The sequence below is a fragment of the Nannobrachium achirus genome (genome assembly GCF_963921795.1).
Source record: "Nannobrachium achirus genome assembly, chromosome: 24".
Classification (NCBI taxonomy): Eukaryota; Metazoa; Chordata; class Actinopteri; order Myctophiformes; family Myctophidae; genus Nannobrachium; species Nannobrachium achirus.
Window position 1 is genome coordinate 45,561,963 of NC_137831.1, and position 17,769 is coordinate 45,579,731.

A 17,769-nucleotide genomic window follows, 5' to 3' on the forward strand; every position below is an offset into this window, starting at 1 on the left:
CCTGGAATTATTTTATACTTTAGCTATTGAAAAAATAGCAGATATAGAAGCTCACAGCGCGGCACCGAGTGCCGCGCTGCGAGCTTGTAGATCTGCTATTTTTTTAAAGTCATGAAAATGTATGCAAATCTAAGTCGTGAAAATGTATGCAAAAATTCGAATATATGTACTTTTTAAGTGATCATTTGTAACTCAAGTTTTGCTTCTGGGGGGTCCCTAGAACTAAATATTTTGAGATGGGGGTCTCTGGCCAAATACATAATTATAGGGGTCCTTCACATGAAAAAGTTTGAGAACCACTGACATAGAAACATTTTCAAAAAACCTTAGAAGGATTTGAAATATTCAAAGACTTGCACGCATTTTCACGATTTAAAAAAAAATGGTAGATCTACAAGCTCGCAGCTGTGAGCTTGTATATCTGCTATTTTTCAATAGTTAAAACACAAAATGTGAGTGAATCCTTGTACCCAGGGCCCAGAATGTGGGTGCGACACCCCTGATCATGGTCAGTGTCACGCTAGTATCATGGTCAGTATCATGTCATTATCATGCCTGCATCATGGTCAGTAGTATGTTATATCCCTTTGGTCTGATATTTAAGATGTTAGACTTCACGCGGGAGACCCAGGTTCGAATCCCGGGCGTTACACTCGGTATGAATTTGGGCTCCAACACACTGCCCGACTTTTTGAGACGAGTGTGCTGTCACCGACAATTTTTTGGCTCTCGCCGACAAAAACGGCGATCTGCTGCAAGATCGGGCTTTGTTCGCTCGTTGTGTGTGAAAAGCACTGCGAGAAGATCTGGCTGCGATTATAGCGCTCTGCGATTTCTTCCCGAGCGTTTCTAGATATCTAGCAATTTATATTTGGCTCTGTTGCAAACTTGACATAGGCTACAGTATGAAAGAGGTTGCGCACCCTGAGAAGATCCATGTTAAATGATAGCAGAAGACAGCATGTGATCACAGACAGAACGTCTGTCTGTCTGTCTGTCTGTCTGTCTGTCTGTCTGTCTGTCTGTCTGTCTGTATGGCTGGATATATGAATAGGCTAATAGACCTCTTATTGGTATTAATATTGCTGTTAAATGATAGTCTGTTTCATGACTTTCATTATAATAATATAGATGCTGTTTCATAGCAATAAAAAAACAATGCATCTCACAACATGTTGATAAAACCACACAGCAGCATGGCTGGTGTTATTATGAAAACATCGAACAAGTGTGTGTGTGTGTGTGTGTGTGTGTGTGTGTGTGTGTGTGTGCGCGTATGGGGCTCCTTCAATGCCTTTAATCTCACCGAATTGCGCAGCAACGCGTACCATTACGCGTGAACGCGTGACCAAGTACGCGTACGCGTACACGCGTACACGCGTACACGCGTACACGAGTAACCACTTTAAGTCAATGGGAAACTACATGACGCAACCACAAGTTCAGTCACGCTCGGGGGTATGAGGTACGCGTACGTGAGAGTTTTGGCACTCATGGGGCGTTTGATTATGGCTCCCTGCGTAGCACAGCTCACATGAGCATGTCATGTATATTTCCCATTGACTTACCATTGTAAGTCACGTGACGCGTCACGTGACGCGACCAGATCAGATGCGACCAGATCAGATGCTCCAACAATGCCAGCTCTCCAATGAAAACTACGTGTGAACCTGTAAAGGTACACGTTTTCGCATTAAAGTTAAGCGTAGCATGTAACCTTTACACCAAAACGTGTACCTTTACAGGTTCACACGTAGTTTTCATTGGAGAGCTGGCATTGTTGGAGCATCTGATCTGGTCGCATCTGATCTGGTCGCGTCACGTGACGCGTCACGTAACTTACAATGGTAAGTCAATGGGAAATATACATGACATGCTCATGTGAGCTGTGCTACGCAGGGAGCCATAATCAAACGCCCCATGAGCAGCAAGAGCCGTCGCAGACTGCGTCCGCGTCTGAAGACGGGTCTTATGACCCGTCTCATGACGCGTCAGTGCTTAAATAGCGGTCAAGACGCAGCTTTGCGTCCAGGACGGAGCTCCCGCGGCTCAAGACGCGATTCTCGGTTTCAATCACTTCAATCACGTCTTTGCGTCTTCTAGACGCGAAACCGCGGCTCAAGACGCGATTCTCGGTTTCAATCACGTCTTTTAACCTCAAAGACACGGCTTGGACACTACAATCGCGTCTTTGATCCCAAAGACGAGGCTTGGAATCGCGTCTGGCTGGAACTCGGTGTGGCCGTAAAGGAGACATGTAACCCGCAAAGTCTGCTGTGTGCTGTCCTTGTATCTATTAGATACATTTTACTATTATTTATTGTCAATGGAACATGCTATATTCTACCATATTGTCGGCATTATAGTGTGTCATAACGTTTTTAGTGCGAAAATATATCTTTTCGTTTCTTTTTTTTTTTAGCATTAAAAAAAAAAAGGCAGGTTATATCTGCCTGGATTCATGGCACAGAGCAGAACGTTTAGCTCAGTCACTAGAGTGGCCGCCCTGTTGACCGGAGGTTGCCGGTTCGATCCCCGCCTCAGTCACTCTTTATTTCTAAGCACTGTGAAACACGTTTTCTTGCGGCTCCAGATGCGAATCTCGTTTCAATCACGTCTTTGAGCCAAAAGACAGGGCTTGGACCGCGTCTTTGAGCCCAAAGACGGGGCTTGGACACTACAATCGCGTCTTTGGGGGCTTGGACCGCGTCTTTGAGCCCAAAGACGGGGCTTGGACACTACAATCGCGTCTTTGATCCCAAAGACGTGGCTTGGAGGCTACCGCGTCTGGCTGGAACTCGGAGCGGAGTCAAGTTCATTGAAAATAACGGGGCCGTATGTTTTGACGCGGCGCCTCCGTGCAGCCGATGTGTCTAGTGTGTGTTCCCCTTCAGACGTCTGCTGTCTGCTCTCCGTGAAAAAAAAAAAAAAAAGGGTGTCTATTGTATGTATTTTTTGATGGAGAATTCAAATATTACCTTCTTTTTTGCATAGGACAACTCTAACCTGCATCAATTGGTATTTTATAATTGCCAATTGTACCCTATCCATCTAAAAAACAAATTGGATGTCTATTGTAGGTATTTTTTGATGGAGAATTCAAATATGACCTTCTTTTTTGCATAGGACAACTCTAACCTGCATCAATTGGTATTTTATAATTGTCAATTGTACCCTATCCATCTAAAAAAACAAATTGGATCTCTATTGTATGTATTTTTTGATGGAAAATTCAAATATTACCTTCTTTTTTAGATAGGACAACTCTAACCTGCATCAATTGGTATTTTATAATTGCCAATAGTACCCTATCAATCTAAAAAAAACAAATTGGATCTCTATTGTATGTATTTTTTGATGGAAAATTAAAATATTACCTTCTTTTTTTAGATAGGACAACTCTAACCTGCATCAATTGGTGCATCAACCTTCTATCTATCTATCTATCTATCTATCTATCTATCTATCTATCTATCTATCTATCTATCTATCTATCTATTTATACTTCACCTTTAGTCAAGAAGAGAGTTCAGCCTCAGGAACTTGCACACCTGGAACTGTGTCATGACTGTGTCATGGAGCTAAGCAGAACTATGTTAAATACTCACAATGAGTCTGATGGACCAATCAGAGTGGTGGTGGGGGGAGGGATCAACAATAGACAGAAACTGGATAATGCTTTGTTAACTGTCCCACCTAAGTCCCTGCTAGTCTGAACAAATCACCTTCCCTCTCATAACACTACTACTACTACTACTACTACTACTACTACTACTACTACTACTACTACTACTACTACTACATTTATATAAAGCTGCTCTTGCATTTGAATTCAAGTCTGACACAAGTTAAGGTTAACTTAGGTAGTAGTTCATTTTGCTGGCTTTTGTGTGTGAGTGTGTAGGCCCACAAATTATTATAATTGTCTGTCATTAAGTGACTCAAAGGGAGACGTCTAATGGGTGTTTATTATTTTAATATTAACTGTGGGAAGATTATATATATTTTATTTTGCACTTACAGTGTTGTGATATTATTCCTGAAGGAAGAGGGGTATTTTCACAGCCCAGGCTTTGAACCTAAATGCTGTTTACATGCTCTATAAATATTTATTTCTATATAAAACTCAGTTGTGTGGAGTTATTGTGTGCCTTTTCTTGTAGCTAAAGAGTCCATTTGTTCACTAGACATTAAGTCAAGGTTACTATTTTGAGTTGAAGCCAAGTGTTTTATTACTTTGTGGTTTAACATTATTTAAAAGGCAAATTCATTGTTATGGTTACTTTAGAAGACTGCTTTTGCATTCATGAGTTAAAAAGAGAGCCAAGCTAATTCAAAGAGTTAAGTTAAAGGAACACAAAACGTGACTTAACTCACAGCTGCCATTGGACAGACAGTTATAACATACTCTTATCTTTCACAGAACAGACAATTATCATTTATTTTATCTATTTGAGACATGTAGCTGCTCTAGGGGAAATAGAGCATTAATTTGGGATCAGCCTATTCAATTGATAATGACCAATGGGTGCCAGTTTCTAAGTAGTTAAGCATATTACCATAACAATATATGTGGCCTAGACATGGATATTGCCCACTCAACTCGTAATCTACAGAAATGTCCACCACATCACACAGTATAAAACCTAGTAGAGAAATCTGCCTTCTCCTGTATTGTATTAGTGACATTCATTAATAAATAGTAAAATAACAGGACAGAGCAGAACAGGCCTCTGCTGTGTCTTTATTATGGGTGCATTCCAATGCAAATGGATAATCTGGAACAATCTGAAACAATGTATCTTTCCTGTGGCTGTTATAATGAACACAAACAGATCAGAACGTAATTTAACATTAACCAGTTACATTTATCACACAACAATGTAAGGGATGGATTCCTTTCTATTGTGTGAGTTACTTAAATGCTGATCAATATGTGAATCTGGCTCTTATCAGGTGGGTGTTTTCTCTCCCTGTCCTGTGCTGTCCTCAGTTAAACCAAGACAGTGCTGTTGTCACCAATGTGGAAAAAGCTTCAGCTCAATTTATTATCTCAAAGTAGACCAGAAAATACACACAGGAGAGAAGCCATTCAGCTGTGAACAATGTGGGAAGTATTTTGCTAAAAGATCACAAGCGTTCACATACTGGAGAGAAACCTTATTGTTGTGACCAGTGTGGGAAAAGATTTGTTCAAAAGGGGATTTTAAAAGAACACCAGAGAATTCACACTAGAGAGAAGCCCTATTGCTGTGACCAGTGTGGGAAAAGCTTTATTCGATTGTCTTATCTCAAAATACATGAACGAATTCACACAGGAGAGAAACCATACGGCTGTGTCCAATGTGGTGAAAAGATAGTCCGAAAGTGCACCAGAGATTTCACACCGAAGATGATGCATATCACTGAACATTTTCGCACACTGGACACAGCAGTATATGGCTTCTCACCAGTGTGGATTTTCAGGTGTCTTTTCAGAGCCGTCTTCAGAGTGAACCTTTTCCCACATTGGTGACAGCAGTAAGGTCTCTCTCCAGTGTGAATCTTCTTGTGTTGTACGAGGCTAGATTTTACAGTGAAACGTTTGCCACAGTGTTCACAGCAGTAAGGCTTTTCTTCGGTGTGAAATCTCTGGTGCACTTTCGGAGCAGCCATTAAACTGAACTTTTCTCCACATTGGACACAGCCGTATGGTTTCTCTCCTGTGTGTATTTTCTGGTCTACTTTGAGATAATAAATTGAGCTGAAGCTTTTTCCACATTGGTGACAACAGCACTGTCTTGGTTTAACTGAGGACAGCACAGGACAGGGAGAGAAAACACCCACCTGATAAGAGCCAGATTCACATATTGATCAGCATTTAAGTAACTCACACAATAGAAAGGAATCCATCCCTTACATTGTTGTATGATAAATGTAACTGGTTAATGTTAAATTACGTTCTGATCTGTTTGTGTTCATTATAACAGCCACAGGAAAGATACATTGTTTCAGATTGTTCCAGAGTATCCATTTGCATTGGAATGCACCCATAATAAAGACACAGCAGAGGCCTGTTCTGCTCTGTCCTGTTATTTTACTATTTATTAATGAATGTCACTAATACAATACAGGAGAAGGCAGATTTCTCTACTAGGTTTTATACTGTGTGATGTGGTGGACATTTCTGTAGATTACGAGTTGAGTGGGCAATATCCATGTCTAGGCCACATATATTGTTATGGTAATATGCTTAACTACTTAGAAACTGGCACCCATTGGTCATTATCAATTGAATAGGCTGATCCCAAATTAATGCTCTATTTCCCCTAGAGCAGCTACATGTCTCAAATAGATAAAATAAATGATAATTGTCTGTTCTGTGAAAGATAAGAGTATGTTATAACTGTCTGTCCAATGGCAGCTGTGAGTTAAGTCACGTTTTGTGTTCCTTTAACTTAACTCTTTGAATTAGCTTGGCTCTCTTTTTAACTCATGAATGCAAAAGCAGTCTTCTAAAGTAACCATAACAATGAATTTGCCTTTTAAATAATGTTAAACCACAAAGTAATAAAACACTTGGCTTCAACTCAAAATAGTAACCTTGACTTAATGTCTAGTGAACAAATGGACTCTTTAGCTACAAGAAAAGGCACACAATAACTCCACACAACTGAGTTTTATATAGAAATAAATATTTATAGAGCATGTAAACAGCATTTAGGTTCAAAGCCTGGGCTGTGAAAATACCCCTCTTCCTTCAGGAATAATATCACAACACTGTAAGTGCAAAATAAAATATATATAATCTTCCCACAGTTAATATTAAAATAATAAACACCCATTAGACGTCTCCCTTTGAGTCACTTAATGACAGACAATTATAATAATTTGTGGGCCTACACACTCACACACAAAAGCCAGCAAAATGAACTACTACCTAAGTTAACCTTAACTTGTGTCAGACTTGAATTCAAATGCAAGAGCAGCTTTATATAAATGTAGTAGTAGTAGTAGTAGTAGTAGTAGTAGTAGTAGTAGTAGTAGTAGTAGTAGTAGTGTTATGAGAGGGAAGGTGATTTGTTCAGACTAGCAGGGACTTAGGTGGGACAGTTAACAAAGCATTATCCAGTTTCTGTCTATTGTTGATCCCTCCCCCCACCACCACTCTGATTGGTCCATCAGACTCATTGTGAGTATTTAACATAGTTCTGCTTAGCTCCATGACACAGTCATGACACAGTTCCAGGTGTGCAAGTTCCTGAGGCTGAACTCTCTTCTTGACTAAAGGTGAAGTATAAATAGATAGATAGATAGATAGATAGATAGATAGATAGATAGATAGATAGATAGATAGATAGATAGATAGAAGGTTGATGCACCAATTGATGCAGGTTAGAGTTGTCCTATCTAAAAAAAGAAGGTAATATTTTAATTTTCCATCAAAAAATACATACAATAGAGATCCAATTTGTTTTTTTTAGATTGATAGGGTACTATTGGCAATTATAAAATACCAATTGATGCAGGTTAGAGTTGTCCTATGCAAAAAAGAAGGTCATATTTGAATTCTCCATCAAAAAATACCTACAATAGACATCCAATTTGTTTTTTAGATGGATAGGGTACAATTGGCAATTATAAAATACCAATTGATGCAGGTTAGAGTTGTCCTATGCAAAAAAGAAGGTAATATTTGAATTCTCCATCAAAAAATACATACAATAGACACCCTTTTTTTTTTTTTTTTCACGGAGAGCAGACAGCAGACGTCTGAAGGGGAACACACACTAGACACATCGGCCGCACGGAGGCGCCGCGTCAAAACATACGGCCCCGTTATTTTCAATGAACTTGACTCCGCTCCGAGTTCCAGCCGGACGCGGTAGCCTCCAAGCCACGTCTTTGGGATCAAAGACGCGATTGTAGTGTCCAAGCCCCGTCTTTGGGCTCAAAGACGCGGTCCAAGCCCCCAAAGACGCGATTGTAGTGTCCAAGCCCCGTCTTTGGGCTCAAAGACGCGGTCCAAGCCCTGTCTTTTGGCTCAAAGACGTGATTGAAACGAGATTCGCGTCTGGAGCCGCAAGAAAACGTGTTTCACAGTGCTTAGAAATAAAGAGTGACTGAGGCGGGGATCGAACCAGCAACCTCCGGTCAACGGGGCGGCCACTCTAGCGACTGAGCTAAACGTTCTGCTCTGTGCCATGAATCCAGGCAGATATAACCTGCCTTTTTTTTTTAAATGCTAAAAAAAAAAGAAACGAAAAGATATATTTTCGCACTAAAAACGTTATGACACACTATAATGCCGACAATATGGTAGAATATAGCATGTTCCATTGACAATAAATAATAGTAAAATGTATCTAATAGATACAAGGACAGCACACAGCAGACTTTGCGGGTTACATGTCTCCTTTACGGCCACACCGAGTTCCAGCCAGACGCGATTCCAAGCCTCGTCTTTGGGATCAAAGACGCGATTGTAGTGTCCAAGCCGCGTCTTTGAGGTTAAAAGACGTGATTGAAACCGAGAATCGCGTCTTGAGCCGCGGGAGCTCCGTCCTGGACGCAAAGCTGCGTCTTGACCGCTATTTAAGCACGGACGCGGCATCAGACGGGTCATAAGACGCGTCTTCAGACGTGGACGCAGAGAGTCAGCGGCTGTCTCTCCCCATGAGTGCCAAAACTCTCACGTACGCGTACCTCATACCCCCGAGCGTGACTGAACTTGTGGTTGCGTCACGTAGTTTCCCATTGACTTAAAGTGGTTACGCGTGTACGCGTTCACGCGTGTACGTGTTCACGCGTGCACGTGTGAACGCGTACTTGGTCACGCGTTCACGCATTCACGCGTAATGGTACGCGTTGCTGCGCAATTCGGTGAGATTAAAGGCATTGAAGGAGCCCCATATGCGCGTGCGTGCGTGCGCGCGTGCGTGCGTGCGTGCGTGCGTGTGTGCGCGTGCAGAGAGAGATGGAAAATCATTAGTGCAAATTTCGTATCATCACATGTGCCTCCAACTCAAAATCATACCGAATGCAATTCATGCAAACACACCGGTATCTCGGCCCACTATAAGCTCCACTCCAGTGAAAGGAACAAAAAACCCATTGATTCCAGGATTTACATCCATCCTCATTTCAATTAACATGTGAGCAGTAGTGGCTTATTTAGGTGGTTTAATACGCCCAAGGTCTTGTAAGATTAATTGGCCTCAGTAGTAACAATTCTGGGTGCAAAACAGACTTGTCAGCAGCTCAGCATCCAAGTCCAGTGCCTGCAGAAGAGACGAATGCCGGAAGAGGACAGAATGAAAGAGAAAGAAATGTCAGTCAACAAATTATTGGCTTAGGAATGTGACAAATACTGTAAAATATCCATGAATTCAAGTCTCCATGGGTTGAGTAATCGATAAAAAACAAGTCGTTTTGGGGTGAATTATCCCTTTAATGTTAATTCCACTGTTGTTCGCAACAGTGTCACAATTGCTTTTTAATCACCAGGCGCCTCAAGTAAAGCACAGAACCTCAGATAAAATACAACAACAACAACAACAACACAAAATACAACACACCACCAAAGACAGATTCTATGAGAATATAAGCTCAACTGTTTGCAGGATTGATCGTTTGACATCATGCAGAAGTTAACACATTTGGTGCCAACCCCGAGTTTCCCGAGTTTGTATTGATACCAACGCTGTGCCAACCCCGAGTTTCCCGAGTTTGGGCCGTTTTTGAAAAAAAAAAAAAAAAACATTTTTTTTTTCCAAAATTTTTTTTGGACCTCCAGAAATGTATTAGGCATGATCGCGATCGCGAAATTGCATGTTTAACCCCCATACCAACCCATTCTTTCAAACATGGCAGCCATGTTTGTTTACATCTGAAGAAAACATAATGGCCCATAAATCATGAATGCCTGAACGGATTTCCAAGCGGATTTTTTTGTTTGAAAGCTGTGAACAGCATCTACACACGTGGTGCATCATCTAGGCATGGGCGTGCACTTTTTACACAATTGCACAATTACATGGAAGTCTATGGTAACCATGGCAACGCGAGACATTGAAGAGAAAAAATCATTGCAACATAGAAGGTGTATTGAGCAGCGGTGTCAGTTCAGAAGAAGCTAAGGTATGGCAACATGACTGGTGTCTTCCACGCGCGCCCTCGTGCACGTGCAACACACCAGTCATGTTGCCATACCTTAGCAACAGGCATTTTATTTTTATTTCCCCCGTTTCTACGGTTTCTTGGGCTGGATATGGCAGCCTGGAACGGTTATTCAAGTGCAGCTAAACGTGCCACAATTAACAATAATGCATTGCACCTGTGCAGCTGACCTGTGGAACCTGGGAATATATCATTTTTGTCAAGATGGGGAGAATACAAGTGTGGAGAATATAATTATAATACCTTGTTAAAGTACCCATTTTGTTAAATGTTGCTTTTGTAGTTATTTTACTGTAATTTAACAACATAATAACCAGCACAGATAGACAAAGAGACATTTGTGGATGTATATTTAAAAGTAAGTTATTTTCTCCCCTGGGCCCAGGCTATGGCAGTTGCATACCCCTGCCATACCCAATTGATGCCCCTGGTATTGAGAATACATGTGTAATTGTAATTCAAGCCACCATTGGTCATCATGATAGTGAGGATAGTCACACTGGACACAGATCCCTACAACACAATCAATATGCAATGCATGGCTGCAGGCTGTGACAGTTACTATAGACTGTGGTAATAACAGTATCCTTAAAGATGCAGTACACAATTCTTTTCTCCTCTAAAACATGATGATCAGGTATTATGATTATACTAGGAGGAAGATTTAAAAAAGAAAAGCCTCCCCCTGGCCAGCCGGGGCGCCTGATGGAGGGGAATGGAACTGGTTGGTATAACGTGTTCCTTCCACGCGCTACGTCCAACCGGGGAAGCTCCCCCTGTCAGGTGATAAGAAGCGGCCTGCTCACTCCTCATGCATTGAAGGAAGCATGAGCTCAGTTCGGGGCCCTCCCCAGGTTGGCAGAGGGAGAGTAGAGCCCAGGATCACAGCTTAGGCAATTGGCACCGGGTGAAAAAATGGGTTACAAAAATCGTGGGATAAAAATTTAGAAAAAAAAAGAAAAAAAAAAGAAAAGTGTACAGAAAGAGTTAAAATTGTGTTATGTTTTATATGGTGATAGCCACACCCTCAGTTTACAATTTAGGCAGTTAGCAGATGCTTTTAATCCAAAGCGACTTACAATAAGCAGATAATACATCACTATAATAAACAAGATAATATGTCAGAACATCAACAACAATATAACAAATGCATATGAATCAATCTAGAAAAACTATAATCAGTAAAGAAAAAAGGTTCTAAAACCTAAAAAGTGCTAACTAGCTTCATGTAGGTCAATGAGTGTTTCAGTATTGCACTGGGTTTGGGGTGGAGTCTGAAAAGGTGAGTCTTCAGTCCACGGCGGAAGCTAGTGAGTGAATCTGTTGTTCTGAGTGCGACAGGGAGTTTATTCCACAGTTTGGGGGCCAGGAGGGCAAATTGTCTAGGACTAGTGATTTTTTGCCCTGGGGTTTTTAGCGAGGGTTCTGTCAGCATCCCTGTGTTGGCTGATCTAAGTGAACGGGTGGGGGTGTAGGGGTTGATCAGGTTTTGGAGGTATGGAGAAGCCATACCTTTGGCTGCTTTGAAAGTCAGCATCAGAGTTTTGTATTCAGTGTGGGCCGCAACCAGGAGCCTGTGTTGGGTGAATGGTAAAATGGGAGGGGATGATTACATGATGTCATTGTATCTGCGTTTTTCTTTCAGCTTTCAGGAAGTAAACACAAATACACAGGGAAGACAAATCTGCACATTATAACCAGTGTTGTAGTGCTAAATTTGGAAGTGTGGGCACTCCCCGTGCGTGCACCCACATGCGTCCGTGCGCGTGCACATAATGTTTTCGCTGGCTTAAAACGGGTCTGCGCGGCGGCAGAAATAGCCTTAGACCAGTGGTTCTCAACCAATAATTTGATGACCGGATCATCAGCCAAACTTCCCATGCAACATAGCTCCACAACTGATATTTCCAATTAATTAATCCATTTTCAAATCTTATATTACCATCTGCTGTTTGTCATGCTCATTTCAGCATGGCTGGCGAGCCTATTTCAACCAATTGCTGGGTCAGAACGACCTGAAAATATAATATCAACTGACTTGACTTGAGAGAAGTGTGGGCACTCCGTACCCCCGCGTCCCCCCCCCCCCCCCCCCACACACTACATCCCTGATTATAACCACACCCGGTGGCTAGTAGAATAATGTTAACTCCATAGACACATACGAAACAGAAAAAAGTACAACACTATGGCACCACCTCTTTAAAAATAACAGCCCCAGGTTCAAATTCAGCCCCAGGTGAATTAGATGTTTGGGGTGAGCAGAGCTGTGTGTGTGTGTGTTCTTGAATACTGTATCAACACCAGCATTCAAAAGGGACTTAGACATCAGAGTTCCTGGGGTGGACAGACATGGTCAAGGCAATCCATCTTCACCCTGGTATGGAGTGTGGTGTGAGTGTGTGTGTGTGTGTGTGTGTGTGTGTGTGTGTGTGTGTGTGTGTGTGCGTGCGTGCGTGCGTGCGTGCGTGCGTGCGTGCGTGCGTGCGTGCGTGCGTGCGTGCGTGCGTGCGTGCGTGCGTGCGTGCGTGCGTGCGTGCGTACACACGTGTGTGCGTGCATGTGTGCATCAGTTGACAGCTGACATTGAAACTATCCTTGTTGGGATCCTGATAGCAGTGGGTGTTGACTGCATTCCTACTGTTGCTTGGAGTGTTTTTGTTCGATTTCTCCACCATGCTGTTTTGTTCACATTGATTCTATCAGATCAGATTTAGTTTATTTTTATTTCCTAGCTGTGTCATGTACAAACCGTGATTACAGGAAGTAGATGTCAGAGAGTGAGATCTGGGAATGGGAATTCTGATCTTATATCTGCTACTTGCTTTAATATTACCTCTAATAATAGCCCCATATAGAACCTCACCCGTCGCTGCGTCCTGTTGTGCTCCGAGATGAGGTCCTAGAAACACACAAAACTAAATTTTGGCCAAAAAGTAACGGCAGTTCCGAGCTCCCAGACTGTGAAAACCTTACCTCGGTACATAAAACATGAACTGCGGCATGAAACAACCCCTTAAAATCGCTAGTTTTGTCAGCCGGTAATGTTTACAAGCCTGGAAGTTGCAGCCGGAATGGCAGCATTAGCGCCCTCTCTGGTCGAATGTCTTTTCGAATGCAGCGACGGTTGGGGCTACGTTCGACCAGAACTGCCGTTACTTTTTGGCCAAAATTTTGTTTTGTGTGTTTCCCAACTGTGATGTGGAGGCTGTCGCCCGATTCCAGCGGCCATGTTTCTAGGACCTCATCTCGAAGCACAACAGGACGCAGCGACGGGTGAGGTTCTATATGGGGCTACTCTAATAACAGCAGAACAAAAGAAAAAAAACACCTTGCAGTCATTTTCTTCATTTTCTTCATTTTCAGTCACCTTCTCCTTAACACACATCTGTTTCCTGAAGTCTCTTCCATAACTATCCATCTGTTCCTTTGCCCAAAGCATCTTTTTGTTTCTACAGTCATTTCTGATGGAGAATGACTGGGCGTAGACATTCCTATTCTTAGAAAGAAGAGATCTTGTTGTGGTCATATCTTCCCTGGTGCATTTCAGTTAGGGTTCTGTTCTATTTTTTTTTTGATCTGTTTGAAAGTCAATAGGGGTCAGATTGGACTGAAATCCTTAGCAAATATGGATCGACTCATACTGTATGTACATAATAGAATTTGCCACTCAGCCTCCTTTCAGTTATACTTCCACTGTTAAGAGCCATGACCAGAGGCATTACTTCTGGACTACACCATGAATTTACATTTTTCCAATTTTTATGTATTTTCTTGGTGTCCCACCAGCAACTTCTATCCTCACAAAGTCCTATTTCTGACCATTGTGTCTTTCTCAGTTTATGGGCAGATCTATGTTAGCATGTCTCAGAACGGTCCTGATTGTGAAAGGTCAGATTTGTGATGTCACAAGGCCTGAGAAGGAGGCAGGAGGAGCTGGGAGAGGGTTGGGGAGGGGTGGGCAGGCCTGCTGAGCAGGAGGTGGGGAGGAGTGTGGGGCCAAAACTGGCTCAATAGCGCAGTCCTCCCACTCAGGACAAGGTGGTACTGCAGCTGAAAATGCTCTGAAAGCCAGGCAGAAATGACAGGGGCTCTGTATTCAGGAGTGGTAATTTAGCCTCAAACCTTTTCAAAAACGTTTTTGGGACACAAACAGTGTTATATAAATTATTTTTAAATGCATGGTGTAGGACCTTTAATGTCAGTAGTCTTGGCTGCCAGTTCCCACCTGATGTCGTGCGGGAGTCCCAACTGCTACAGACCAACTGCTAGTTTGCATAACCCTGTGACCAATTACTTTCTGTCCATAATAATAATATTAATAATACTAATATATTCCCCATTGGAAAGCAATAACATACATGTACAGTAGGGCAACATTTTCAGTCTGTTGTGTAATGTGACCCGTAAGATCTGCATGTAGATCTGCTATTGTCACAATAGAAAGTATTATTTATTTATTTATTTCAACTTAGACTTTCGACTTTCTCTGGTGGGAGTCGACTTGTGTAATGAAGTCGACTGAGTCGACTTGTCGACTTCTTCGTTAATGCCCTAGTGTGCAGCACTCCACATAACACACCTCTGTGTGTTTCTGCATTGTGTTTTTTTATCCGCCGCAGGAAACTACCGCTGAAGGAGGAGAACGGGAAAGACGCCCTGAAGCCGGACACGATGGAGATCAAAGAGCACAGTGACAACAGCATTCACACGACCACACACCACCACAGCAAAGCATGAGAGGAGGATGCCCCCGTCCTCCCCCCCTCCCCTCCTCCCCCTCCCACCGACCCCTCCCACCACGACCGACCCACCCTGCCAACCCATCCCCCCACCCCCACCCCTCCACGAGACCAAAACCCAGAGAAATCTCTGCACTGGAAAATACTGGAGAAAAAAAAGAAAAAAAGAACCGTGTTTAGAACAATGCCCGAGGCAAAGGCATTTGTAAATACAAAATATCACAGAGGAAACAGAAAGGAAAGGAAGTCTTGTAAGGCTCCCGGATGATTCCGTGGTAGCCGTAAAAAGAAAAAAAGACCCATTTCCTGCACCTTCTATAACTTACTGCCAGCCTGTGTTGCAGGCTGAGCGGAATATTAACACGTAACTCTCCTCCTTTCAAAGTGTTACGCGTCATTGCGGGTTTCCCGTGATATGGACTGCGGTACACGGGACCCCGGCAACGACTACATTAGGAGAACGCAAGAGAAAGACTGTACTGTACAAAACAAACAGTGCTTTACACTAAGGAGAATATACAACTCGACAAAAGAAAACAACACGTTTTTTTGCCCCAGGACCTTTTCGAAATCGACCAAACCTTCAACATCCGCTTCCTGTTTGCGTAACAGCAACGGTAAACCAGACCAATAAGAAGACTAGGAGTCTTCGTCTGAAGAGGAAGCAACCCGTCGACCCGCTGAGGACGGGTAGAGCTGAGGGCCCCACAGAAAGCACCGCCCCTCAACCCCAACAGGTCAGATGTCAGACTGATCCTCACCACTATTAGTCGGGGGCCTTAGGGTTTTTTCGTGCTAATCAATCTAAAAGCGCCAATTTTTTCACAGATGTATCCCAAGGCATGCTCTAATGATTTAGCTAGGGCGCCCAAGTCGGCGACCTTCGGGGTCGCCACAGCGGCCAAAGTTGGGCTCCCATCGACTTTCTACACACTATACTACAGGAGGGAAAAGAAATCTGCTGTGAGGGGTCACATTCCACATTCCTTGGGCTACAAATGGCCCCACAGAACTGTGAAAAGTGATGACTCATCACTAAACCATCGTTTTGTGGGACGATGTAGGTAGATTCTTCTTCTTCTTTCTACTTAAAGCAGATTTTTTTCGGGGTATTTTCCTCCTCTATAGAACGTCGATGTGAGCCCAACTTGATTTGGCCGCTGTGGCGACTCCGAAGGTCGCCGACTCGGGCGCCCTAGCTAAATCATCAGAGCATGCCCTGGGCTACATCTGTGCAAAATTTGGCACTTAGACAGATTAGCACGAAATTACCATTCTATCTCCCTAAGGCCCCCGACTATATAGTGACAATGCTCAATTAGTAAATTAAGATATCCGGAACATCGAGGCTAGTGGTGTAAAGTGTACATTTACTTAAGTAGCCTACTGTACTTAAGTAACATTTGAGGTATTTGTACTTTACTTGAGTATTTCCAATTTCCAATACTTTTACTTCTACTCCACTATATCTTTGATCCAAATATTTTACTCCAGTACATTTATTTGAAAACTTTAGTTACTAGTTACTTTGTAGATTGCCTTGTAGACATTGAGGCTTGTAAACAATGTGACAACAGCTATAGACTATTGACAATGAGGCATTACTTACTAACTTGCTCACTGACTCAGATACGGACAAGATGTGCCGGTTTTCTGAGTTAACTACAACCTACGGTACGGTCGCAATCAACCTATCCTGTTGCAAGAATCATATTTTTGGCTGATGTCTTAAGTTTCTGTAGTCATCTGCATTGTTTTAACCTCATTCTGATCCGGCTATATGCAATCAAGTGCTTTCTCTATGCACACTAAGTATAGTACAGTATTTACTTGTGTGGATAGAACATTTTGTACGCAGAATACCTTTAGCTAAAGGAATATGGGCCCACTGGACAGTCTTGACATTTTTGAACAGGTTTGAATTGCAGAGACTTTGTTATGGATGAATTAATGTTAGATTTAACTTTGTATTTCATTCTGTTTCCCTCCCGTTTTACAGGAAGCTCGTCCCACCCGCCTCAGTTAGGCAACAGCCTAACAGCAACAGCGATGATGTCATATCCTAACTCCGGCTTCTCCCTTATATGGTTTACTTTGACCGCCACCGCCGCAAACCCCACCCCCTGCTCCTCCTCCAATCACGGACCTCTGCTTTCTGTTGTGTGAGGCTTGATTGGTAGACAATCAAACCCCTTGAAAAGCTGGCATAGCAGCAGATGGAAGGGATGCTGCAGTGCTGAGCCCGAAGTCACAGAGGGGCATTGTGGGAAAAGGAGTCTTGCTCCGAATCTGCCATGTAGTTTCACAGATTAGAAGATTGGGTGCGAAACACATGTAATGGAGGTGATCCAAACCTCCCCACCCGGCTTCGTACCCGGGTCTCCCGCGTGTAAGTCCAATATCTTAACCATTACCCCAAAGGGATATCCCTATGGAACGAGAGCAGATACTAGACTTTTGAGGCTTCAGGCTGGGGCTGCGACTTTCTCCGCCACACACAGACCTTCTCTGAGAAGGATTCTTTTTTTCTTCTTTTTTTTGCGCAAGAACGACCATGAACTCTGTTTGACAAACACGTCCTTGATGCTGAAAATATGTTCCACTGTTACAGTCTGACATGTTAATTTGTATAGTGTTGCTGATCTCAATATTATACGTTTGGGTTCACTGAACTGACTTTCGAAGACAAGGAATACAAATACATTGATCATTGCCAGCCATTTTTGTCTGACTGACTAAAGAGTCAAGCTCTGCAGGTGGTCGTACACGGCTGACATTAGAAACTGTCTAAACATCAGATACGATCAAAACAATTAGAATGGAATTGTATTTTTCATTTACATCGGTGTCATGTAAACACATCAAACTG

At 42.7% G+C, this 17,769-nt stretch overlaps 1 protein-coding gene across 1 annotated transcript in view; it reads left to right on the plus strand.

The window, feature by feature from the left end:
* LOC308280582 (neural cell adhesion molecule 2-like) overlaps positions 1-14,898 on the plus strand; it is a gene marked incomplete at both ends in the record, with an annotated part of 169,624 nt that extends 154,726 nt beyond the window's left edge. Inside the window, one exon of the mRNA XM_080720911.1 lies at positions 14,781-14,898. Coding sequence (XP_080577037.1) covers positions 14,781-14,898 — 118 coding nt within the window. The remainder of the gene's footprint in view (positions 1-14,780) is intronic.
* Positions 14,899-17,769: the final 2,871 nt, after the last annotated feature.